This window comes from Cnephaeus nilssonii (genome assembly GCF_951640355.1).
Source record: "Cnephaeus nilssonii genome assembly, chromosome: 7".
NCBI lineage: Eukaryota > Metazoa > Chordata > Mammalia > Chiroptera > Vespertilionidae > Cnephaeus > Cnephaeus nilssonii.
This window is the reverse complement of record NC_137078.1, coordinates 81,162,439-81,189,044: the sequence shown is the minus strand read 5'-3', so window position 1 is coordinate 81,189,044 and position 26,606 is coordinate 81,162,439. Positions and strand designations below refer to the sequence as shown.

Below are 26,606 nucleotides of genomic sequence, written 5' to 3'. Positions count from 1 at the left end.
AATAATAAACCTAAGTTTCATTCCAAAACAAAATCCATTTAAGGAGAAACTGCTGGCTGTAGATACCAAATTGAGCAGGACAGGCAGGGACAATAGGAGCAGAGGAAAGACAAGGTGCATATTGAAGTGAGGGAGAGAAGACAAGGAAGCAGATCTCAGTAAAAATACTAGTAATAGGATTTCTTGAATGTTGAAGCTAGAAAAGTTGTTCTGTCCCTTTCCCTCCCTTCTAAAGGGAATATGGGTTTCATATAAAAGTGAACAGAAAAGAATTGTGGCTCAGCCGGTATGGTTCAGTGGTTGAACATCGGCCTATGAACCAGAAGGTCACGGTTTGATTCCTGGTCAGGGCATATGCCTGGGTTGGCGTGAAGGAGGCAGCCAATCGATATTTCTGTCTATCCCTCTCCCTTCCTCTCTAAAAAATCAATAAAATTTAAAAAAGCCCCAACCGGTTTGGCTCAGTGGATAGAGCATCTGCATGTGGAATGAAGGGTCCCAGTTCAATTCCTGTCAAGGGCACATGCCTGGTTGTGGGCTCGATCCCTAGTAGGGGGCATGCAGGAGGCAGCCAATCAATGATTCTCATTAATGTTTCTATCCCTCTCTGAAATACATTTTTAAAAATAATAAAGTAAAAAAAAAAAAAAAAAAAGACTGCCCAACTGGCGTGGCTCAGTGGTTGAGCATCAACCTATGAACCCAGATCCAGGTCATGGTTCAATTCCCAATCAGGGCACATGCCCGGGTTGCAGGCTCGAAACCCCACTGTAGGTGTGCAGGAGGCAGCCAAAAAATGATTCTCATTATTGATGTTTCTATCTCCTCCTGTGAAATCAATAAAGGTACATTCTTTAAAAAATAAATAAAATTATAAAACAGCCCTGGCCAGTGTGGCTCAGTTGATTGAACATCCTCCTGTATTCCCATTTGGGGCACATGCCTGAGTTTCAGGTTCAGTTGGGGTTCGTGTGGAGGCAACCAATTGATGTTTCTTCCTTCTCTCTAAAATCAAAACTTTTTAAAAAAAATACATTTTTATTGATTTCAGGGAGGAAGGGAGAGGGAGAGAGAGATGGAAACATCAGTGCTGAGAATCATTGACTGGCTGCCTCCTGCATGCCCCCTCCTGGGGATCAAGCCCAAAACCCAGGCATGTGCCCTTGACTGGAATCAACCCGGGACCTTTCAGTCCAGAGGCCGACGCTCTATCCACTGAGCCAAACCGGCTAGGGCCAAAACATTTTTAAAAAGTTATAAAACAATGTAAATCAGACTCAGATGAGTAGATAAAAGATCTGAAAAGATAAATGACAATTCAGGAAGCATTAGGAATGAAAAGTAATTGAAAACTAGAAGGAACTGAAAAGTGAATAAACAATTGATAATTTCTAGAAAATGGAGATGGAAGGGATGAAAATGTTTTAAATCAGGAGATTTGTATAGAATATTCCTTGGCTGTAAAAAAATAAGGAAATTTATTATTTTTTTAAATATATATTTTATTGATTTTTTACAGAGAGTAAGAGAGAGGGATAGAGAGTTAGAAACATGGATGAGAGAGAAACATCCATCAGCTGCCTCCTGCACACCTCCTATTGGGGATGTGCCCGCAACCCTGGTACATGCCCTTGACCGGAATCGAACCCGGGACCTTTCAGTCCACAGGCCAACGCCAACGCTCTATCCACTGAGTCAAACCGGTTAATGCGGAAATGTATCTTTTGAGATAGCATGGATGGACCTGGAAAGCATTATGCTAAGTCCGTGGTCGGCAAACTGCGGCTCACGAGCCACATGCGGCTCTTTGGGCCCTTCAGTGTGGCTCTTCCACAAAATACCACGGCCTGGGTGAGACTATTTTGAAGAAGTGGCGTTAGAAGAAGTTTAAGTTTAAAAAATTTGTCTCTCGAAAGAAATTTCAATCGTTGTACTGTTGATATTTGGCTCTGTTGACTAATGAGTTTGCCGACCACTGTGCTAAGTGAAATAAGCCAATCAGAGAAAGACAAGTAGCATATGATTTCACTTGTGGAATCTAATGAACAAAATAAACTCAAAGACATAGTATGGTGATTACCAGAGGGAAAGGGGGTGAGAGAAGGTAGAAGAGGGTATAGCGGAAATAGTGATGATAGAAGAGACTTGACTTGGGGTGGTGAACACAAAATACAATATACAGATTATGTATAGAACTGAAATATATACACAAAAATGCAGCAAAAAAAAGATTCAATAGAAAGCTATTCTAAATATAGAACACTTGGATATCCTATATAATAAAGAGCTAATATGCAAATGGTCCTTGCATCCTCGCACCAGGGCCGGGGGACCTGAGGCTGCAACCCCCCCCCACCAGGGCTTGTCGGGGGACCTGAGGCTGCTTCCCCTGACCTGGTGACCGGGCTGGGGGGCCTGAGGCCGGGCCAGGGGACATGAGGCTGCGCCCCCCACCCCAACGCCGAGGCCAGGGGACCTGAAGCCGCACCCCCCACCCAGCGGGGTTTGACAGTGGTCCTGAGGCTGTGGCCTCCCCCCCCCCCCCCCCTGCCCAGCAGGGCTTGACGGGGGTGGGACCGGCCGGGTTTGGGTCTTGCACAATTTCGAGGCATGCGCAGGTGAGCAGGGACTTGACTCTGGGTCCTGCGGTGCACCCCAGACTCTTAACAGGAGGGAGATTTTTATATACATTTTACTAGTTTTCTTTAATCTCTGACACTTCTATTATAGAGAAAGGGCAAATAGCAATATTAAAATATTTCCTCTAGCCCTGACCGGTTTGGCTCAGTGGATAGAGTGTCAGCCTGCAGACTGAAGGGTCCCAGGTTCGATTCCGGTCAAGGGCATGTACCTTGGTTGGGGGCACAACCCCAATAGTGGATGTGCAGGAGGCAGCTGATCGATGTTTCTAACTCTCTATCCCTCTCCCTTCCTCTCTGTAAAAAATCAATAAAATATATTTGAAAAAAAATATTTCCTCTAATTAATTCCCTTTTAATGTGCACAAATTTTATGCACCAGGCCACTAGTCTGTATATAAAATGACTCCAAGTCCAAAGCAATGGAAAATACTGAACACTACATAGCAGTCCTTGTGGTACTAGCACTGCTTTGTTAAGTTCATCCACATATTTTTCTTTTGTCTTAATATTTGATGAAAAGAAATCCCTGGTTCCAAACTAATAGGTAAATTGAGAGCCAATCTCCCTAAGGTACAAAATAAAATACCAATAAATTACTAAGTACAAAAGTTATTCCTTCTGAAACCGGTTTGGCTCAGTGGATGGAGCGTCGGTCTGCGGACTGAAGGGTCCCAGGTTCGATTCCGGTCAAGGGCATGTACATTGGTTGCGGGCACATCCCCTTTGGGGGTTTGCAGGAGGCAGCTGGTCGATATTTCTAGCTCTCTATCCCTCTCCCTTCCTCTCTGTAAAAAATCAATAAAATATATTTTTTTAAAGTTATTCCTCCTTACGTCTATTACTGCCAAGGGCAACGTTTTTTCTACTGCTCAGTCCAAAACCCTTTTCTTATACACACACTAGCTTCCCTTGTTCTCTTTTCAATGCAAGGCTGCTTTCCAATCTGTTGGGATTACTGCTCCAGCATTTGTTATTTTTTAAAAATATATATTTTATTGATTTTTTTACAGAGAGGAATTGAGAAGGATAGAGTCAGAAACATCAATGAGAGAGAAACATCGATCAGCCGCCTCCTGCACACCTCCCACAGGGGACGTGCCCACAACCAAGGCACATGTCCCCGACCGGAATCGAACCTGGGACCTCCCAGTTCGCAGGCCGACGCTCTATCCACTGAGCCAAACCGGCTTTGGCCAGCATTTGTTATTTAGATGTCTTCTCCCTCTCCTTACCACAGGCTGTCATTCTCCAAAGTCCCTCTTTTTCACTGGTCTCAAAGAGTCACTGGTCCCTTTTCCTTTTAGGAACTGAGACATGTCTAATCATTTTATGGAAACAATACAGATGAGCCAACCATCTCAGTTGAAGCATCAGCTATGAGTGAAATAGTCATCTTATACAATAGCCATCCACCTCAACAGTCTTCAGAAGTCTCCAGCTCCAGCCTCCATCTAACTGGCTGAGCCCTATCAACACCCTTAGTTGTCCTGAGCCAGCAAGCATTAGATAACTGGCTGTGCTGAAAATAGATCACAGTGAGCAAGGAATAAAACAAATTAGGAGGCAATTTTAATCGAGTTGGTTTTCAATACATCTTGTTCAAGCAGTTAGAAAAATGAAGAGCTCTTAGGATAAAAATCAGAATCCTAACATGGCCTAGAAGGGTTTCCATGATCTGACTTCTGTTCTGGCCTCTTAATTATACAACTTCTAAGATCTTTTTTAAAAAATGAAATTCATGTAACATACAATTTATCCAAAATATATAATTTTTTAGTGTATTCAGATATGTATATCTGTCACTACTAATTTTATTTTCATTACCTCAGAAAGAACCTGTATCCTTCAGCAATCACAGCCTTATTCTCCATTACACTCCCCTTCCTCAACTCTGATCCCATCATAAACAACGATTAATCTACTATGTAGATTTTCCTGTTTTGACCATTTTATAAGTAGAATCATCAATGTGATCTTTTGTGACTGGATTCATCTATGTTATAGCATATATCACCATTTCATCCCTTTTTACAGCTACTATTCCATTGTTTGGATATATACTGGTAATTTGCTTACCCATTTATCAGTTCATGGACATTTGAGTTGTTCCCACCTTTTCACTAGTATGCTCAACATTCACATATTTTTGTGTGAGCATGTTTTTGTTTCAGGTGTTGGAATTGCTGAATCATACATAGGGTAATGGTTTGAGCAACTATCAGTTTTTCAAGCTGGCTGACACCATTTAAAATTCCCATCAGTAGTGCGAGGATTCCAGTTTCTCCACATCCTTCCCAACACTTATTTGACTTTATTCTAGACACTAGAGGCCTGATGCATGAAGATTCGTGCAAGAATGGGCCTTCCTTCCCCTGGCTGCTGGCACTGCCTTCGCTCCAGCTGGAGCCGCCTTTCTGCTTTCCCATGCTACCCAGAGGCCCCGAGTAGCTGGGGTGGTGTGGAACGCCTGCATCGTCGCCATGGCGTCCCACCCTGCCCCTGGCCATTTTTGGTTGGGTTAATTTGCATACTCACTCCTGATTGGCTGGTGGGTGTCACGAAGGTAGTCAATTTGCATCTTACTCTTTTATTAGTGTATATGTTAGTGGGTGTTGATTTCCCCCTACCCAGCTTTACTCAAGTTTAATTGACAAAACTGTTAAGATATTTAAAGTGTACATTGTGATTTGATAGTCATGTGCTGTTTAATGACAGGGACACATTCTTAGAAATGTGTCCTTAGGTGATTCCATGGTTGTACAAACATCAGTATACTATAAGCTTACACAGCATATAACTACAAAATGAGATTAAACCAAGCACAAGAAAAAGATTCACTTAAGATGCAGTCAACACAAGATGAGGTTGCTCCTGGTATAACATGGCATATTGTTTGACAGCAAGCTTTTTTTTTTTTTAGAAAGAGTACACTTTAAAATAACAATAGTAAATACAGCAGTTACCAAGTATTATGTAATGTACGTAATCATATGTGCTATACTATTACACAAATGGCAGCACAGGTTTGCTTATAGCCCCATCACCAGAGGTAATATGTGGCATCCCTTTGTCACTAAATAAGGAATTTTTCAGCTCCATTAATCTTATGAGACCATTGTGTATCAACCCATTGGATGAAACCAAATCACATAACTATATATAAATTGTGAAAGCTCCCATCACTTCACTTCTGAGAACATTCAAATTCTCTTGGCAAATTTCAATTCTACAATGCACTATTAACTGTAGTTACGAACTTTCATCTTATAGCTGAATTTTGAATTGCCATCTCATGGTTTTGAATTGCATTTCCCTATTGGCTGATGTCAAGCATCTTTTTAAAATATTTCTATTCAAACCCTTGGCCTATTTTTTAATTGGGGTTTTAAATTATTTACTGATATGTCTCCAGAATTGGTCTTAACTAAGAATCCTTTGCCAAACTCAGGATCATAAAGATGCACTCCCCTACCCCCCACCCCCAAGTACCTGTTTTCATTGCTACATTTGGCTATCTGAACCACTTTTTTCAGTGTGGTAGAGGCCATATCAATCTTAGGATCAGTTTACCTATTTCATGAAGTCAGCTAGGATCATGTTGAATCTGCAAATGTTCAGAATACTGCCCATATTCTTTCAACAGATGTTTTCCCATTTGGATCTTCATAATTTCTTCAAAGTCATCCACTCTTTTACATTCAAGTGCCATACTCCCTCTTGCCTCAGGTATTTAGAATTCATTACACGACCCCATATATCATGTGTTAAAATCTATGGGCTTTACCATGTTGGAAGTTGTGTGCTTTAATATTGCTTTCCCTTCACCATGTCTTCACACTTGTCAGACATTGTGCCACGTATTTAAAATACCAACTACTAATCAAAATACAACCCTGCTAGGCAAGGATTTGAGGTTAAGTAACTTGTTAAAACCAAATGCTCTCTCACAGGGCTCCCAATCCCTTCAGCACTAAGGATCTATTACTAATTTTCTCCTGAAGGCTCTAGTCTAAAAGCTTACCAAAATTAACGTTTCTGTACTATCAAATACTAAACTGTCTTTTATATCTAATTGCATGGTATAAATAGGAAGAGATCTCAACTTTGACAACTTTGAACCCTGAATGACTGGTTTGAAAATGTGGTCCAAAAAAGACCAACAATCTGATAGGTGGTTAATCTTGTCCCAGTACACCAAGGTTGCAGGATGGAACCATGGTTAGGGAACATACAAGAATCAATCGTTTCTCACTTAAAACAAACGAAAACAAAATTTGATGTCCAGCAGGAAGATGGCTTAGTTGGTTCGAGTGTTGTCCCGTACACCATAAGGCTGTGGTTCAATTCCTGGTCAGGGCACATACAGAGGGCAACCAATTGATGTTCTCAGGTGAACACTCCTTTCCCCTCTCTTAAATCAATAAGCATGTCCTTGGGTGAGTATTAAAGAGTAAATTAACCCTTTGCACTCGCTTTTTTCTCGAGCGGCTACCGATGCTAACCGTGTCATCCGAGTGCAAAAGGTTAAATTATCTTGATGTCCAAATCAGGTTGGTTAGGACAGAAGTGCCATCTAATTGATTAGTAATTAAAAGGTTGAAGGAGCTTCTGCCAAAAAAGCCTCAAGAAACAGTCCTGAATTATATACACTAAGTGCCCAGATTATGATCTCTGAACGCGTAACTATCTGGCCACTGCCTGGTGCATGAATTCGTGCATTGGGTAGGATCCAGCCAGCCTGGCCAGGGGAGGGGACATGGGCGGTTGGCTGGCTTGCCTGCTGGTCGATCAGACAATGTGCACATTAGCCTTTTATTATATAGAATATACACTGAGCCCTGGCCATCTTGGCTCAGTGGATAGAGCGTCAGCCTGCAGACTGAAGGGTCCCAAGTTCAATTCCGGCCAAGGGCACATGCCTGGGTTGCGGGTTCGATCCCCGTTGGGATTGTGCAGGAGGAAGCCGATCAATGATTCTCTCATCATTGATGTTTCTGTCTGTCTCTCCTTCTCCCTTCCTCTCTGAAATCAATAATTAAAAAAAAAAAAAAAGGAATATACACTGAGTGGCCAGATTATTATGCATTCAGAGATCATAATAATCTGGCCACTCAGTATATATTCTGTTCTATGTCTAGAATACAGAACCTCTTTAAATCACCTAGAAACAAGTTCATGACATAGGAAAATTCTAGAAAATTAAAGAGTCCTATTTAAAAACAGAATAAAAGGACAATGTAATTTTAAGAAGTCTTTTATTAACAATTAGGTTGTTCATTCCTCTTTGCCCTCTTCTTCACTGGTTTCCCGGACACCGTTCACCTGATCCTGCCAATAAAAGGAAACAATTACTTCCCAAAGATATAAAAATCAGTTATCAAGTTTGTTAGCACCAAGTAAACTTCCTAATAACAAGGAAATATTAATAACGGAATGTGGTATCAATAGTATTTAATGGTCTATATAATATATGAAGCTTATTTAAGATGTAGATTGTTTAGATTTCATACTGATTATAAGGGCCTTTTAAAACTGAGTGATACCTATCTATACATGCAATTTATAAAATGAGGTTAGTAAGCTACTATCCATAGCCACCTTTTTATAATTTTATTGGATACAGCCATGTCCATTTGTTTACAGTCTATGATTGCTTTCCAGCTAGACAGCAGAGTTGTGTTACACTTTAAAATTGCCAACCATTCTAACAGATCGTTCATATTATTTTGTTCTCCATCTATTTTCAACTATAGATGACCAATCCCACCATGTACCTATGTAGATGAAAAACAAAATAGGGAACTTCAAATTTTCTGAATCCACCTCTGTATGGTGCTATGGACAGAGGTAAATACATACATACATACTATACATATACATATATATATATATATATATATATATATATGTATGTATATACTTTTTAATTAAAAACTGAAGTCCGTTTTTCTGAGGCTTGAGCCAAACCAAGAAAGCCTACAACCTCAGAAAGCTGTTAAAACAAGTAAATATTTAAGTATTGTAAAAACAGTATTTCCTGCCCTAGCCGGTTTGGCTCAGTGGATAGAGCATCCGCCTGTGGACTGAAGAGTCCCAGGTTCGATTCCAGCCAAGGATACATGCCTGGGTTGCGGGCTCAATCCCCAGTAGGGGGTGTGCAGGAGGCAACCAATCAATGATTCTCTCTCATCATTGATGTTTCTAGCTCTCTATCCCTCTCCCTTCCTCTCTAAAATCAATAAAAATATATTTAAAAAAAAAAACAACACAACAGTATTTCCTATAAGAAAATTTTAACGTATAAGAAATTAAAATGATATATTCACACAAAGTAATTATTTCTGTACCACCAAAGAGTCCCTTTTTTCTGAAGGCAATTAACAGAGTAAGATTGCTTAACATACCTTGATACTTCCTCTGTCTTGCAAGTTTTGGCTTTCTCTCTTGGTTGGCTTATGCTTTGATAGCTTGAGAACAATTATCCACCTATTATTAAAAATGTAATTTTATTAAAATAAAGCAACATGTTCAGCATATTACATTCTTATTAATATGTAACATGTTGTTTTTATGTTTGGGTTCTAATCAATGGTTGTTTTATTTAGCCATGTTATTGCTTAGAAAAGGTCTGGTATACACCACGTTCATACTCTAAATTTTTTTTCACCTGTACATATGGAATTTTGCCTATTACCAAGGACTAAACAGTTGTCACTCTACTATTTACTAGATAAGTAAAAAAGAACCTTAAGGAGATTTAAAAGTGGATCCTAAGGTGAATTTAGAGTACTGAAAATACAGCATTTCTCCACCAAACTCAAGCCCTCTTTTCTGCTCTTGATTGTACCTTCTCAATTCTACTATTTAACATTTTGGTAATATTTCCCATCTTTCAACTCTCTCACATACACACCTATTTTCAAAAACAGAAATAGAGGAATGTGCCAAGACCGGTTTGGCTCAGTGGATAGAGCGTCGGCCTGCGGACTCAGGGGTCCCGGGTTCGATTCTGGTCAAGGGCATGTGCCTTGGTTGCGGGCACGTCCCCGGTGGGGGGGTGTGCAAGAGGCAGCTGATGGATGTTTCTAACTCTCTATCCCTCTCTCTTCCTCTCTGTAAAAAATCAATAAAATATATTAAAAAAAAAAAAAGAAATAGAGGAATGTTATCTTAGGTGAGACAAAACATCTTAAAAATCAAACACGTTTCACCCCCTCTGGCTAAATCGAATTATTTAACTATTAAATCTAATCCAAAAGACCTCTATTGCTAAGGTTAAGATTTCTAAGGATACTTACTTCAGGTGAATGAGCACTCCAATATCAGCCAACATCAATCATTCGCACCTAAAGAATAATAAGAAAAGTTAATATAAAAGACAAGGGCATAAGGTTTGAAAATGCTAGTTAACTTCAAAATTTAAAGAGTAAAATTCCAGAGACCAAGATTGGGGGCAAGTTACAGCATAAAAAAATAGGAAGAAACTTCATGGGAGGTAGAAGGGGGAATCTAAAATTATTCTCACATAAAGTAATAAAATAGACACCTGAATCAGAATGAAAACTGTATCTTCTTTAAAATACAAAAGCCTAACTACTATTTATTTTCACCAGTCTGAGCACAAGTTTGACTGCAATCCAAAATATACTATCCCTTATGTGAAGGTATGTGACAACGTCTACCTTACCAAATGAAATTTTAACATCAGCTCTCTTTTCATAAAAGCACATACCCTGCTCCCCATTCAAGTATGTTTTCCATTCTCAGGTGGACTGACCACCTTCAGCAGAAGTCCTCCAAGAGTACCCCCCACCCCATTCCACAGTACACAATGCAGTTGTTATCCTGCAATCCTATATATTTGCCTTGTTCTTTCCCTCTAAGTCCTCACTGAGTTTTAAGTTAGGGCAGGGAAGCTTTGCCTTATTGGGACAGCAAGGAACCGGATTTTTTTTTTTCCTGAGGGAGAAGACATTCACCTTCACTATATACCTACAGGGCCACTGCACAAAAACCGGACAGATCAGCCTTCATTCAAATTCTAGGTTTTTCTTCTTCCCTGATTATCAGTGACTGCCAAGGGCATATGAAATAGTTCCCTGTTGCACATTTACCATCCATAAGGGATACTATATCGTTTTGCATTCTTCCCATTCTCCAGATTATCCTATGCTGCAACCAGCCCTCCCTTTTCACCCTCTGAATAAAATCTTCTCAGCACTGGTGTTCAAAAGCAACATTTTTATGGTTGATGGTTTACCAACAACTGTGAGATTTCCACAGTTGAGTCTTAAAAATTGCCAATCATTATCTAGCAGCAATGACAGATGATTAGGAGCAGTGAAATCCTGAGTTCTTTCCCTAATAGGCCATTTGAGAACTGCACTAGCTGACAAGAGCACTGAAACATTATCAGCTAAAGCCCAAACCAAAAAAAGGCCCAAAACAAACATCCTGGCTCTCTAAAACCTGTCCACAATCATTAAGGGAAGGACAGTAAATGCAGGACTGTGGATCGTGTCACTGCAGCTGACAATGATTAACAATAGGAGACATGCAACCCCCCATTAAGGTTAAAAGTCCAAAACCAGTCACACACATCTATCTCTATTGGGGGAAAGTGAGACTATTATACAGTCTTTGTAGGTTTTGCAACCTTGTGTGGAAAGCACCCATTGCATTTCTTTCATCTTTCAGAAAGCACCTGTATCTGTTCCAAGGGCCTAACAGTACGAAAATGCATTCTGGCATCACACCTCTGAACATCAGACCATTCTCATTAAAAAGAGTAATTTTGATTTGTAATAAGGCTTATGAAATACAATGCAAGCACCTCAGTAGTGTTATTACTGAAACCCATTTATTCCCAGATTTTTGACTGAGTGGTTTTTTTAAGACCCTCTGCACTAAGATTTACAAATTATAGCTACGTACAAATCAAAACTATTAAGAATAAACTTCAGTCACAAGTTTCTCATTTGAAAGTGCAAAAACCTATTCATCTTAAAAGCAGAATGAAGCAAAGTTAACCCCCCACCCCAATGATGTTCCTGAAGTCCATTATTACAACAAGCACATTCTCTCAAAATTGTTACTGGTTGTTTAAGAAATAAACCTGAGCTTTAATTTCTAAAACACTCAATCCCTAAAATCACGGCAGCAAGTGCTGGCCACCGATTTAATGGATCATGCCACAGGAAAACCCCATCAGGGTTACATGCCAACTTAGTGACACTCTTGTCACTAATACCTAAGCATTGTGTTTGCTTTGCATTATATTATTCATGTAGAGAGCTAAATTAATCACCATTTGTTCTTTCATCTAGCAGGAGAGTCAAAAGTTATTTGCTTGAATGGACTATGCATTACAGTACAAATTTGTTCCCACCTTGTGAATTGCTTGCTAAAGAGCAAGCCATTTTTCTTGATATAATAGAAGAAAATTCTCATATTCATGAAGTTTCCACACATTTATGCAAAGTAAACCTCAAACCTTCCAGTTACAGAGCAGAAAGCATTATATATAAAAGATGTTTCTCATGCACACTAGATAAAAACCAGTTCAGAGAACAAAGTTGAGTTGAGGTCTGGAATAATAGTCGATGCAAAGCTTAAGAACTAAGCAACAAAGTAAGGTGGTTAAGACCTTTTTTTGGTAATTAAAATCTTGAATTATAACATCACATCCCTAAAGCTAAGGTAACCAAATTCAAAAACCTACTCTGAACATTTGCAGTTATCCTACAGAATACGACGAAGTCTTATGATTGGGAAATGATTCCCACCATGTATCCAACTGTAGGCAAGTCAATGTGCCACACCAATTTTCCCCAGGTTCAGAGTATAAACGTATTTAGTAAAATCATGTAATTTGAACTATTCACATTAGATTCCCATCTAAGCCCAAGTTAGTAACAAAGATGTTTCTATGGAGCTCATTTGAAAAAATTTAAATCACATTACGAAAAAAAAAAAAAAAAAAGCCCTGTACTTTTAGTGTTAATTCACTCAACCTACAGAATAAATTACCCAAGATTGCATTCTGAAATTATTGATATTGCTGACCTATGGGCAGGTCAGTTGCTACAACAGACTAATTATCACATGCTATACAGTCCATATCAAGAGGCTAAAAAAGCACTCTACCTCCCAAGTATGGTTTGTTTCCCTTTCCCCACACCACTGATATGTTCCATGTTATCTTCAGTTACAATGCAACTAAAGGAAACCACACAACTGAATCAGATATACCAAGGAATCAAGTTTGCACTTTTTATCTGAGAACTGCAACAGCACTGAATTCTGCCTGACAAATTACAGCTCTAAACCCAAACCCACGCACTTTTGATAAGCTAGCTTTACCATACAAGTGTTAGGTGCTGCACTGTTATTTCATTGTCAGAAGTGTGATGTCAGAATGCCCACGGAATAAAAGTACATAGCAAGTCACCAAGTTATATTATATTGCTTGTTACCTACCTGTATGCAGTCGGCAATGAGAATCTTGGAGCAAGCAGGAATACTACATCCGGGTCCTAATGTCCATTGCCATTTGCGGTACTACGTTCCTCACAGTTACGCACTGCAGAAATGCTGGCTAAATGCAGTTATGTAGCAGGCCACTACTTTAATAGTGCATAATTGCAGTCCAAGAACACCAGAAAACATTCCACCAAAACTTAGTGGCTTGCCCAAGAAAAGCCAAGTATCTAAATTTTTATCTGCCATAATATGCCTCTTATAAAAATTGCACAGGCGTAACATTACAATTTCCCAAATTATAGTTTATAATAGTGGTATAATATATCTACATAAGAGTGGTAGGGTTTATAGAACTTGTTAATGAGTTTGATTAGTGTTCTAAACAAAGGATTGTGATTTCACTAAATAAATGAGCCAATGGGTTAAATGCTTATGAGATACCTAGTAAATACACTGGGGTCTCTTCGAGAATGCGGTTTTTAAAGATTTGAACTACTATGTTTTAAAATGATCAGTGTTCCTCTTAAAAACAAAATTATGAGAATGGAAAAGGGGGAAATGGGGGCAGGTGATTTCTTCAAATGAGAAAAATGGCTAAATGCTTTGAAACTATTACCTTCCCTCTCCCATCCCAAGTTTCAAATCAGCTTTTAGGCAACTTTTTTTAAAGATAACTTAAATTCCCATTAGGCTAAAAACTATCATATACATTACAAGACTTACAGAAAGTCTATTTGAGTTCCTTACAACCCTTGGTACACTGCTATTTCAGTGATAAAAGTAAAAAAAACTTAGTTGAAACTAAGCAAGATTATTTGCTAAACAACATTTAGCAATTCTACAGCCCTCAATAAGGCCATCAAAACCACAACTTTCAGCAGATTATCCATGAGCATCCTTCACCACTCTTCAAAGGTAAAGTACTACCAAAAGCTTATTTTAGGGGTCTGTGCCAGCATCCCTTATAAAGAAAGGCATGTAATCTGAAAAATAAACTGAAACATTAATTTTATAGGCAGATTATCCCATTTCCCCACCAGCCCCCGCCCACACACATACAAGTTCACCCTCCATGGGTGTCCCATGAACACCCCTTATTTTATCATTAGTCAAGTCCCTACTATACAATCCAATCAAATTATAATGGACTTCTTTCAAATCAAGACCCTTGTTTCCATACAGAAAAATCTCATACATAGCACCAATTCATACCTTAACTGGGGACAAAACTTCCTCATTAATATAATTATGGTAGAACTACCACCCATTTCCAGGTGTCTTGGTGAATAGAAATAATGAACATTTTCTAATGAGATTTCCTTAATTAGCACATCATGTACTTGTCAGTCACACAACCAGAATTGGGTGACATGACTTTATACTCCACTAGTGTTTTACTTTTAGTATTATCCAGTTTCCCATGCAGAAGGTGCTCAATTATTTCAACAATAGATTTCCCTTTGTACTCAGGCACAATACTAAACTTCAGCATTTTAACCAAGACTTGATTTAGAATTTTACTTTTGCCAATTAGCACCAAGAACAGAGGTGAAAAGGAGGAAGACACATTCCATAGTAAAGAGTTCTATAATGTACAAATTTGAATGGAACCATAACTAAGAACAAAGCCAAACCATTATTTTACCTACTTTTAGGAAGCTGTTCCCTCTGCTAAAATAAATACATTGGGAAAACAGATTCCCACTGTTGTACTAACAGACAACAGTAACAACATACTTTAATATTAAATCAGTATATCTAATTCTAATCGAAGGAGATTCAATGAAGTTGACAATAAACTGACAACACCATCGAAAAACTCCAAAACTTTATGGGTGGGAGGGACATTTATATTTGCACTGTGTAGCATAAGCGACTCTCTCCAGATTTAGTGTTGCATCAAAAGGAAACTATGGAAAAACAGATTAACAAGTATTTTACAATTAAGAATGAATGGCTATCTGCAACCCTACATGTCAACAGTCACCACTAATTCTTCGAAAAGAGAGCAAGTAGATTTATGGTCCTATAGTTTTCACCCAATGAAGTAGCAAAAGGAGATATAAAAGGTTCAGAGTACAAATGTATATATAGCTACACCTAGTTTATGGTTACTATACTTTACTTTCAAGTTGAAATTTTCAGACTAAACCCCATCTTTATAAATCACTTAAAGTAATACATGAAAAGACTTCATGTTTAACAATCTTTAATTCAAATGTGAAAGTTCAATACAAGCCAGTTGTAGGGCTTGGGACTTAACTCTTTTAAAAACAAAAATGGAGGAATGCAACAAAATGATCTTTCCACTTTTTCTCCAGAAACTTTCAAGAAAAGGATAACTCATAGGGCCATAGAAGATCCATTTAGTCATGCCCACTTTCTCCCCCTACCAATAGTCGTAAACCCAATTCCACAATCTTAATACATATTCCTGAATGAAGATTTACAGTTCAGTTTTACTTATATAACCATTTAAAAGTACTTAGCACCGCTTGCTTCCTATAATGCCAAACAAATCAAATCACGGATCTACTTCAGTATGTATTTCTTCTTTTTAAAACAAAGGGGTACTTATTTGTAAAAAGCAATACTTAGCCTACAAATACATTTCCTAAAAATGGCACATGCCATTTGAAGGTCTCAACACTCTCATGCTTTCAAAGTGGAATACCTAGCCTAATGTGCATGGAAGCATGAATGGCAAAATTGAAGATCAATATTATAACTATTTTATCTATTTATTTGAAGCACAGTAAAAAAAAAAAAAAGATACACTTTGGAAATTCGATGGCACAAGGTACACTGCCATAACTTGTGGGACATTATACAGTTAAAAAAAAAGGAAATAAAAAGGAAAAATCCTGTTTCAAAACACTGTATTACATAATTTTACCTGCCCAAACAGACCATTTACAAATATTAGGTCAATGAACTGCTAACATCCATAAAAAGGTAGCTTTCTTACTAAAATGCAAGAATTTAAAAGATTGATATCTAAACAAGAAAAGACAAAAACAAACTAGAATGAGAGCCTAGATATCACATCTAAAATCGGGGTTTTTTGTTTGGGCCTTCATACTCTTCTCTCCCTCTACCATATCCTGCTGGAGTTCCAGGCCCCATTCCTCTAGGACCCTGTCCACCCACAGGTCCCGCACCTCCCTGCCCAAAGCGCTCAGTACGCTATTGGAACAGTAATTAACAGTTCATTATATGTAGTTGATGTCCATGTGTGTTAAGTAAATATTTTAGAAGGTTCCGTAGTCAACGTTCGTCGATACAATCACCAATGAGTCGATCCACAGGTACCGGGAACATAGAAAGGAAAAAAGGGTAATTTGAAAATTAGTTTACGATAATACATGCCTTGTGGTATGTTCCCACTTGAGCCATTCTCATACACCTGTTTCAAAGAATAGATCCCTGTAGTGCTAAAAAATTTAAGAATTAGTGTAGATGTGAAAACCCATTCCAAAATGAGCTAAAGAAATTTCACATCAGAATAAACCACTGAAAAGCTTGCAAACTTCTCACTTTCAAGGTCTGAACAGGAAAATTAATTTCCAAGTAAGCCTAACAAGCCCAACCAGACAGATTCAATTCACTCAAAGAAGTGACAAAGGACCTACTCACCAGTTAGTGGCATGTGCTGCATAAGAAACCTTGTGCTTTTTCAAGATCTCAAGACACATCTGCTAAGTTGCAGAAATCTTAAAAGGTTCAAAGTTTTAATAAAATGCTACCAGACTACAAAAAAAAGCATAAAAGACTAATAGGTTTAGTCACTTAACCGGCACAGTAACGTGATTTAAAAAAAATGTGTTGCCATATTCTCACAGGTGTACCACCTTTAGGAGCCATCGCTGTATCACCAGAGACACTTATGTTTACGGTACTATTCTGTGTTGTTGCAAATTGACTGGATATACAGCCCACCCCATAACAGTCCAACTTTCCCCTAAGGACTTTGAAAAGCTCACTGGCACTTAGCTATGATTCCATGGTTTGGGTATCTCCCAAAGAGCCTAGCACCATGCTTAAGTGACTGCAATAAAGCAGCAGTTTATTTTTCCATCTAATTCCAGGTACTTCTAAGTCTTAGAAAGCTATGGATCCAAAAAGAAAAACCCTACAGATATGCAAGCAGCGCAGCCTGAACTATCTTTCAAATTCCATTTAAAATAGATCAGCTACTAAGTATTACCACTACCCCCCCAAAAAAAATTTTAAACAAAAAACAAAAATGGCATCAGGGTTTAACTGTTCCTCTATGTTATAATTTCAAAATGTCTCTTACAAAATACTATAGGGCTACCTGAATAAGACTAAATCTCAATCCTTTAAACTATTTTTCAAAAACCTAAACATTTTAGGGTTTTAGCACACTGTACTATATATTTCATTAAGGCTAGTGAGGAAAATTTGGGGATTTCACAATTATATCATTACATTTTAAACCCACAGGTTGTTGTTTTTTAACCTGTTATATGGAATATACAATTTTAACTGTGGGAACATCATGTGAAGTTACATTTTTAACAAATTTCCTTACATACCTACACTATGCCTTTAAGGAAACACATAAGCAAAAATGTTACCCACACTATTTTTAAAATTTAATTTGAAGAAAGCTTATAGCACTACATTTAACATAACCAGTCATTTACGGTTCTAATTCCCCAAGTCATAAATGGGTTTTAAATAGGTGAGGTCCCATACTAAATTCTTATGTTCCTTATTTGTAAAATGAAATTAGTGAGTTACATGCTGCAGCTTCCTTCCTTTGCCAAAATCCTGTAGGTGAACTAATTAGACTTAATTCAGTTGTGAAAATGTCTTCTTCTTTAAACCCATTTCTAAAGCCAATATTCAATTCTCCTAAGGATTTGTAAAGCCCTAAACACAGCCACTCAGACCAATTCACATGGTTGTTCTAAAGCATCCGGATAGGCTATCTGCACAGTTAAAATATGATAGCATCAAGAAGGTCCAGGTCAAATGCACACAACTAGTATGCTTAAAATTATCATTGATTTTGTTGCTACTCTGTAGCAAAACAGATGTCAGTTTATTTTAGAATGTGTACCTATCGACAGCCCAACAGGTGGGAAACGACGAGTCAAAACTTTAAACAATTCCCTTTTCATGGATAGAAGCCACACCAAATATAGGTCAAAGTTCTACACATCACTAAAACATGCCTAGGAGCTGCAAACTACAAGTCTAATTCATATAGTTATGGCAAATGCCAGCTGAGTGAACAACAGTTTGCCATTTGATTACGCTCACTTAGATGTAGAGTAATTAGGTACATTATCTAACATTTAGAATTTGGATTTGCCATGCGATGGAGTGCAAAAGTATACAAGCAATATAATAGAAAGCACCTAAGTCTACTCATTGCCAAAGATAACTCCAACATACTAACAGCACTGACTTCGAGTTGGCAACCATATCTGTTTAGGTTACCACACACTGAGTTCTTCTATGTTGCCAAAGTATCCCTCAGTATTACGATTTACATGATAGGGAAACTAAAAGAAGTCCAGTCACCTACTTAAAAAAAACAAAACAAAAAAACACACACAACAAAATAAAACACACACACAGAAGTTGTGAAAATGAGAATTTCCTTTGTACTACGTCCCACAGGATACATTACCATGTCGCTTCCCATCATGGAACCACTCATGGTTGCTGGTGGAACTCCAGGATTAGCTTCATAACCTATGCCACCTCCACCACCTAATGGTGGAAATTTCTGGCCTCCTGAACCATAGGGATCTAGGAAACAAAAATGCCAGTTATAAATAAACCAGAATATTGCTCTCTAATGGCACTGCTAATTTATTTTCATGCTTACCTCCCATGTTCATTGCTCCTCCACCACCCATTCTCATGTCTCTTTCTCTCTAATAGAAAAAAAAAAACCAAACAACTTTCATGTATCTGTACTATACCCATACCATTTTTGAAAGTACAAAAAAATCCCCATACTTAATGTTTCTAACCAGTAAAAAAGGTTCATTTAAGGCAATTTAAAAAACTTGGAATAAGAAATTTTAATTTACCCATTGACTTAATTTTCAAAAAACCTAAAAGCTTCTTCCCAAAGAATCTTTGGCCTACCAAAAAAATGATAAAACTAAGGCATATAATCATAATACACATTTAAAATAAGTAGATGTTATTATTTTACTCTAACTAGATTACAACAGAAGTTTACTTACTGGATCCATGTAGCCCATTCGGCTATAACTTTCCTCTCTTTGTCGTCTCATTTGTTCTTCCATCTCACGTTGACGAATCATCATCTCTTCTTCCCTTCTACGTCGTTCCTCTTCTTGTCTGGAAATGTTCATTAAGTATATAAACCAAAGTGTTATCCACACCTTTTCAAACTCAATTTTGACTAAACTGCAAAATTTAGGTTCATCTTTTGTCTAAATGTTAATGCAGAAGCAAAGGCTTAGTTTAACAAGGTCTGCCCGGTGTGGCTCTGTTGGTTGACCGAAGTCTCCCCTGCCTTCCCTCTCGCTCTAAAATCAATAAAAACTTTTTTTAAAATAAAAGGCTTAAACAAAAGTTTACCTTAATTGCATTTCTTTACGTTTCTGCATTTCTTGATTGTGAAGTTCTTCCATGCGCCTTAATTCTTCCTGGCGTCGCATCAGATCTGAACATTGGAAAATTTTGTTTTGGATTTACATTAATGAGATTACAGTAAGTTTTTAAAAAGACAATTGATCCCATCAGCAAACTTCAGGGAGTCTTTTACCTTGACGCAGGAGATTTGCCTGATGTTCATGATAGGCATCTTCCATTTCACTTTCCAGTTTGTCTTTTGCATCTTTCATGTTTTTTTCAACTTGTTCCCGTTGCTGTTTCTCCATTTCATCCAAGGACTTCCATCGCTGAGAATATTCATACTCAAATGTGCCATGCTGGGCAAAACGAGGAGGGGTTTCTCTCTCCCTGACAATATTTAAAGGTGAATCAATTTGGGATGCACATAAGAAACACTACCTGACTCCCCTAAAAACACTGGTCTGTCCCCCTGCCCTATCGCTTGTAAGGAACACCAAGGGGCAAAGACCACTTTGGTTCATTAAGAACAAGACAAAATTGTGAAATATACATACTTCAGAAACAAAAACTAGGCATTTGAATAAATGCTTCAAAACCTCCAACTTTCTGAGCCTGATGCTTTTATTAAGCATATTCATTTAGAAGAATTTGGCACATTTTAAACAAAACTGAAAAATTACTAGAACAAGTTCTCCCTTAAAAATGCCCAAAAGTTTAATCCATCTTACTTTTGATACATTGGATTCTTCTGTGCAAGTTTTTCAGGAAGACCATCTTCATCATCCAATTGTTCAAGTGGTTCCACAATGACTGGACGAGGAGTTCTAATAAAAAAGAAAGCTGCATCTTATTTTCCAGTTGTATCACAACTTCCTCATAAGAGTCAATAAACAAAAATTATTAAAATAAGCACAAGAACTTACGTTGTCAGTAAGAAAACGCCTTCACTGCATCTTTCAAATGCTTTTCTTGCTGCTGGTTTAGAAGCAAATTCAACAATGCCTTTCCCGGTAGATCTTCCACGATCATCCACAATTACAACAGCCCTTTCAATAGGACCAAACTGGCTAAAGGCTTCTTCCAACAGTTCATTGGATACGTAAGGTGAAAGATTTCTAACAGAAAGGGCAGCAGCATGTGTGGCAAAGCGAACCCGAAGCTGTCTACCTCTCATGGGTGTATCATCAAGTTCAGCTTTGGCAATTTCAGCCAATGCCCTGGACTCCTGAAAGTTATCAGATATACTCATGTTAATGACCTAAAAAATGGCCTCATGCATACCCTGAAAGCCATAAGCCTAATTCCCATTCCTATTCTTCCTCTAGCTCCAAGTATATTCAGACAGCCCACCCTGACACCGTTCTCAGTAGTTCAGATGCCTTGCCCACCCACTCCCCTTGATTCTTAGATACCAACGATTATACACTATACAAGTTCATCTTTTCTGCAAGAACGATGAAAACATTTTTATCCTCACCCGTGGATATGGATTTTTTGGGTGTGTGGTTGGTTTGTGCGTTTTTTTGAGATAGAGAGAGCATAAAACACTGATGTGAAAAAAACACATATTTTGTCTGTGTATGCCACCCCCTCTAGGACTGAACCACAACCTTTGGTTTACAGGACCACCCTCCAACCAACTGAGCAACCCAGCCACGGCAAGAATGACAAAAAATTTAAAGACCAATTGATTCATGTTCGTTAGAAAACCAGTACATTTGTAGTTGCAAAAAAGGGGACCCTTTATTTAATTATACATAAAAACCCAACAAACTCACAAGCTTAATAAATCCGAATCCTTTGCCTTTGTTGATAAAAACTTCTCCTGGTTCTCCATATTTAGCAAACAGTCTTTTGAATTCCTCCTCTGTAATATCAGCAGGTAGGTTCCCAACAAACAACCGACAACGCTGAGTGTAAGTTTTCTCTCCAGGTCTTCTCAGGAGAGACAAGTTGGCTTTAAACCCCTAGTGAAAAAGAAAGGGAATTTTCAGACACCAATGACCTCTGCAAGCAGGGAAACACACTAATTTTTGCTTTTACCAAACTGGATTTTACCAACTGGGTTGCTCTTCTGTTTCGTTTAAAGTCAAATCAAGGTCCTACTATACTTGTGGGATTTCCAATGTAACCACTATCCTAACACCAAACAGCCAAAATCATTCAAAGTACTCGAGAACCGACACTTGGACCTCGCTACACATAGGTCCTTTCGGTGGATCATTCCTTCCTCAGTTAAGATCAGCTCACGGCGTACTGTCTTCCTCTCCACCTCTACTGCTGTTCACCATTCTACATCTATATCAACAACCTCGTCCTTTCCATATGCTGAGCATCCCTAATTAAAACTGTAGTAGACATAAGTTAAAACGGCCAAATACTAAATGAAAAAGGGAAAGAACAAAATCCCGTTATCAACGACATGACTTGGGCCTGCTCTTCCCCGATCTCTGGGAGCCTACATTTCACGGTCTACTCTACTCTGGCTCCCAGAACCTTCTAGCTTTAACGGGGCCGGCCCATCACGGCGGCTCCTCGCCTCTCCTCGCAGGCCCCCTCCCGGTGCTCAGGCCGCCCACCCCGGGATCGTCCGAGAGCCCCGCCCCCGCCCCCGCCCCCGCCGGCAGCGCGCAGGCGCCCTTCCGGTCTCCGACAAAATGGAGGCCGGCGGGGAGGGAGGGGAGCGAAGAGGGGCAGCGGCCATCTTAGGGGAACGGGCGCGTAGCTCCGGAGACACTCACCTCCGAGTCGGAGATCTTCTCCTCGCTGCGGCCGCCGGGCCCTCCGGGAGGGGGACCCTGGTGGTGCTGCTGGTGGTACGGGGGGTGGTGCTGCCGTCCTCCGCGGGGCTCGACGCCTCCTCGGTGTGGCGGCTTAGGATGGCCGCCAGGAGTGCTGAGGCCCGGGCCACCACCGGGCTTCGGGCCGCCCGGCATTTTACCGCCTTTGGGACCGCCGGGTCCTGGGCCCGGCTTAGGCCCGGGGACCGGGCCCCCGGCGGGTGGAGGCGGCGGGCCCCCAGCCTGAGGCGGGGTGGTGGAGACCACGCTGCTCGGAGGCGCTGGCGGGGGCGCCCCGGAGGGCGCCGAGGTGACAGCGGGCGGCGGGGTCGGGATAGGGCCTGGCCCCGTGGTGGCCCCCGAAGTCGGGGGAGTGGCGGGCGGCGCCGGGCCCGCGGCCGGCGGAGTGGTGCCTACCCCAGGAGCCGGGCCGGGTCCCGGAGGAACCACGGGCTTGGATGAGTCCTGTGGCGGCGGCGGCTGCTGATGTGCTGGCGGCTGCTGAAGCGGCGGCGGCTGCTGATGTGGCGGCTGAAGCGGCGGCGGCTGCTGTGGTGGCGGCTGCTGCGGCGGCGGCTGCTGCTGCTGCTGTTGGTGTGGAGGCGGCGGCGGGATCGGAGGTTTGGGGCCGCCCGGGACCGGGCCGGGACCCAAGGGTCCGCGGTTCTGATTGAGGCCCATGCCGGGCGGCGGCGAGCGGAAGTCGTGAAGGCCGCCGCGGCCGCCGCCTCCTCCGCGCCGGTGGAAGCCGCCACCGCCGCCGCCGCGACTCCGGAACCGATCTCGAGACATGTCCGTGATCAAGGGGCGGTCGAGACAGAAGCGGAGAAGTCGCTCAGGGAACGTGGAGGCCACCTTGCTTCGCACAAAATGGCGGATGACACAGGCTGCGTGCCGCCTTTGTCCTCTTCTTATATAGGCCAGCTGGTTTGGCCCCGCCTCCTTCTTGATCGGTAGCTCCAATAGCCAATTGCAAGTGCCGTGCTTGATGACATTATTTTACGAAGTGCTGATCGCTTCTATTGGCTTCTTGGTGAGAGGCGGGAGGAATGAGTAGCTGAAGTCTCCAGTTGGCCAATGAGCGGAAAAGGAGTTGGCTGTAGGCCACTGTGATTTGCTGGGAGAAATTTGAATGGGTTCGCCGGACCAATTTTCTCCTGAAAGCAAATAGTAAGGGCTCTATCAGCTCCGAGGGAGAGATGATAAGGGCCCTTTTCTTTCTCGATTGCCCCGGAAGAGGTCTATTGTTATCCTTTCCCAGAAAGAACTTTCCCTGGTTCAAAGGCATAAATTCAGTGCCTGCAATTTACTATACTTTGTGTTGGGCCAGTGAAATAAGAAAAATCAAATCTTACCGACTTCACACGCGATCTTACTGTCATCTAAGGAGCTTTTGGTGGGTCATTCCTCCCTCAATATTCGCTCTTTTATCGCTTCCCGGCCTTTTGGCTAAGATCAAGTGTAGTATCTGTTCTTATCAGTTTAATATCTGATACGTCCTCTATCCTAGAACAATATATTAAATGAATTTTTGGAGCAGGGAGATGGAATAGGAGCTTGCTCCATCCACTCCACGCATTGACCCGATATTGCAGTACCTCCGGGAACGGTGCACACACTCACACAAAAAAAATTAGCTCTTTAGCTCATGGCTTATTGTCTTCCCTTCCACCTCTCTGTTCATCCAACGTCTATGTGGATGACCACCCAATACTCTGTCAATTCTTTATCTCCTCACCTCCAACAACCTTTCCTTCCATCCTATATCAGCTGCTTCATCCCCACAACTGCCCTAAAGGTCACCGTTGTGTTTATTATTGCCATCTTTAAAATCTCTATTTCAAGAATCTCTACTGTCTGATCATAATAACTGATTCTTTAACTTCATCAAAAGCTCCAAACCATTAAATGTATTACTTTTTCACTCTCACATTTTAAACTTTTTTAAAAATTGATTTAAGGGAGAGAGATCGAAGCGAAACATTGATGGGTTGTCTCCTGCTCCAACCGGGATTAAACCTGCAACCTCCTGGTGCATGGGAGGACACTCCAGCCAACTGAGCCACACTGTCCAGGGCTCTCACCCTCTCCTATTCATAACTTGTGTTGCACAGTTTAGATGTTAAGATTGCTCACAAACATATACAACTCTTGTTTTCCTCCTTCATTATACTCACCTGGTAAAACCCCATTCTAGTTGGACCCAACAATTTACCTTCCTTAACAGAGGCTGAGGCTTTCACTTTACATTTGTGACCACAAGTCTCAAAAGGGCGTTAGACTTTTCCTGGCACTCTTACTGAATTCCCCTAGTAAGTTCACTTTCCCACTTCCAGAGATAGTATATTTCATGCCTTCTCTGTTCAAACTCCTACGCCTCTTCTATCACTTCACCATATATAACCAATGCCTTTTCATATTTGAGAAAATTAAAATCATCAGGGAGGAACATTGTCATTCAACTGAGCCAATTTGATTTGTACTGTAGGGGCACAAAAAAATAACTTTTCTCCCACCTTCTAAATTCTTCTAGCTGGGCCGAAACCGGTTTGGCTCAGTGGATAGAGCGTCGGCCTGCGGACTGAAAGGTCCCGGGTTCGATTCCGGTCAAGGGCATGTACCTTGGTTGCAGGCACATATCCCCAGTGGGGGGTGTGCAGGAGGCAGCTAATCAATGTTTCTCTCTCATCGATGTTTCTAACTCTCTATCCCTCTCCCTTCCTCTCTGTAAAAAATCAATAAAATATATAAATTCTTCTAGCTGGGCTAATAATCCAATTAACATGAGACAGAATAACAGAAGAAAAGATCCAAAATTTATTACTGGTGTACATTTTGGGGTGCCAGAAGATATAAGACCCAATGATGCATTAGACAGTTAAGGTTTATGTGCTATTTTGGACAAAGGAGAAGGGGGCAGGGGTCTGGGATTTCAAAGAAAAAGTAGGCAATTCATATAAAAAGATCAAACATGTAAAATTCTTGTTGGGCCACCCAGAAACAATGGGACACAAAGGAAATGCAACGAACAGGCATTACTAGATTTCTCCTTGTCTGCCACATTTTGTTTACTATTATTATTATTATTATTATTATTATTACTAGTGGTCCTGTGCACAAAATTCGTACACATGGGGTGGGGGTGCCCCTCAGCCCCGGCCTGCACCCTCTCCAATCTGGGACCCCTCGAAGGATGTCCTACTGCCAGTTTACAGGGATCAGGCCTAAACCGGCAGTCGGACATCCCTCTCGCAATCCGGGACTACTGGCTCCTAACCGCTCACCTGCCTGCCTGCCTGCCTGATTTGTCCCTAACCACTCTGCCTGCCGGCCTGCTCACTCCCAACTGCCCCCTGCCCCCGGCCTGCTCACCCCCAAATGCCGCCCCCTGTGCCCGTGTGCTCGCCCCCAACTGCCCCCCATGCCAGTGTGCTTGCCCCCAACTGCCCCCCCCTGCTGGCCTGCTTGCCCCCCTTTCCCTCCCCACTGGGCTGCTTGCCCCCAACTGCCCCCCTGTTGGCCTGCTCACTCCAAACTGCGCCCCCCACTGTCCTGATCACCTCCAACTGACCCCCACTGATGGCCTGCTTTGCCCCCACTGGCCCCCGTGCTGGTCTGCTTACCCCCAATAGCCCCGCCTCCCACCAACCTGATCACCCACAACTGCCCTTCCCTCTTGGCCTCTAACAGCCTCTACCTCGGCCCCGCCACCATGGCTTTGTCCAGAAGAACGTCCAGAAGGTCTCCTGGAATATCTCTCAGTCTAATTAGCATATTACCCGTTTATTAGTATAGATTGTTAATCCTCATCCGAGGATATTTTTCCATGATTTTTAGAGATAGTGGAAGGGAGGGGGAGAGAGAGAAAGAGAGAGACATATTAATTGGTTGCTTCCTGCAAGCACCTAAACTGGGGCCAGGATGGAGCCTGCAATCGAGGTAGTGCCTTTGACCAGGGAATCAATCTGTCCCCGGGCCTACACTCTATCCACTGAGCCAAACCAGCTAGGGTTTAGTTTATATTATGATGCTAAGGTCCTTGAAACAGGTTTTTCTATTTTAATTTCTTTAGGCAGAAAGGGGAAGGAGCAAAGACTCATTGTGAGTCTTT

At 41.0% G+C, this 26,606-nt stretch overlaps 1 protein-coding gene across 2 annotated transcripts; it reads right to left on the bottom strand.

Moving 5' to 3' along the window:
* Positions 1-7,880: 7,880 nt before the first annotated feature.
* Positions 7,881-23,394, bottom strand: SFPQ (splicing factor proline and glutamine rich). 2 transcript variants are annotated; one of them, XM_079776505.1, is made up of 12 exons: positions 22,457-23,394; positions 21,494-21,682; positions 20,639-20,940; positions 20,444-20,539; positions 19,906-20,102; positions 19,719-19,803; positions 19,358-19,475; positions 18,991-19,039; positions 18,790-18,911; positions 9,941-9,988; positions 9,047-9,128; positions 7,881-7,970 (listed from the first exon to the last, which is right to left on the bottom strand). In XM_079776505.1, exons 1-10 carry the CDS (start codon positions 23,285-23,287, stop codon positions 9,965-9,967), a joined length of 2,013 nt encoding a protein of 670 aa, XP_079632631.1. In that variant the 5' UTR covers positions 23,288-23,394; the 3' UTR covers positions 7,881-7,970; positions 9,047-9,128; positions 9,941-9,964. The 2 variants fall into 2 exon arrangements, with proteins under 2 accessions (XP_079632631.1, XP_079632630.1); XM_079776504.1 differs by lacking the exons at positions 7,881-7,970; positions 9,047-9,128; positions 9,941-9,988 and adding an exon at positions 15,317-16,310.
* Positions 23,395-26,606: the final 3,212 nt, after the last annotated feature.

Coding starts and splice junctions, on each gene's coding strand:
- SFPQ (XM_079776504.1), bottom strand. CDS start 23,287: ATGTCTCGAGATCGGTTCCGGAGTCGCGGCGGCGGCGGTGGCGGCTTC. Junction 20,540..20,638: donor GGCGTTTTCTTACTGACAAC/GTAAGTTCTTGT, acceptor CTTTTTTATTAG/AACTCCTCGTCCAGTCATTG. Junction 19,804..19,905: donor GGCAAATCTCCTGCGTCAAG/GTAAAAGACTCC, acceptor TCCAATGTTCAG/ATCTGATGCGACGCCAGGAA.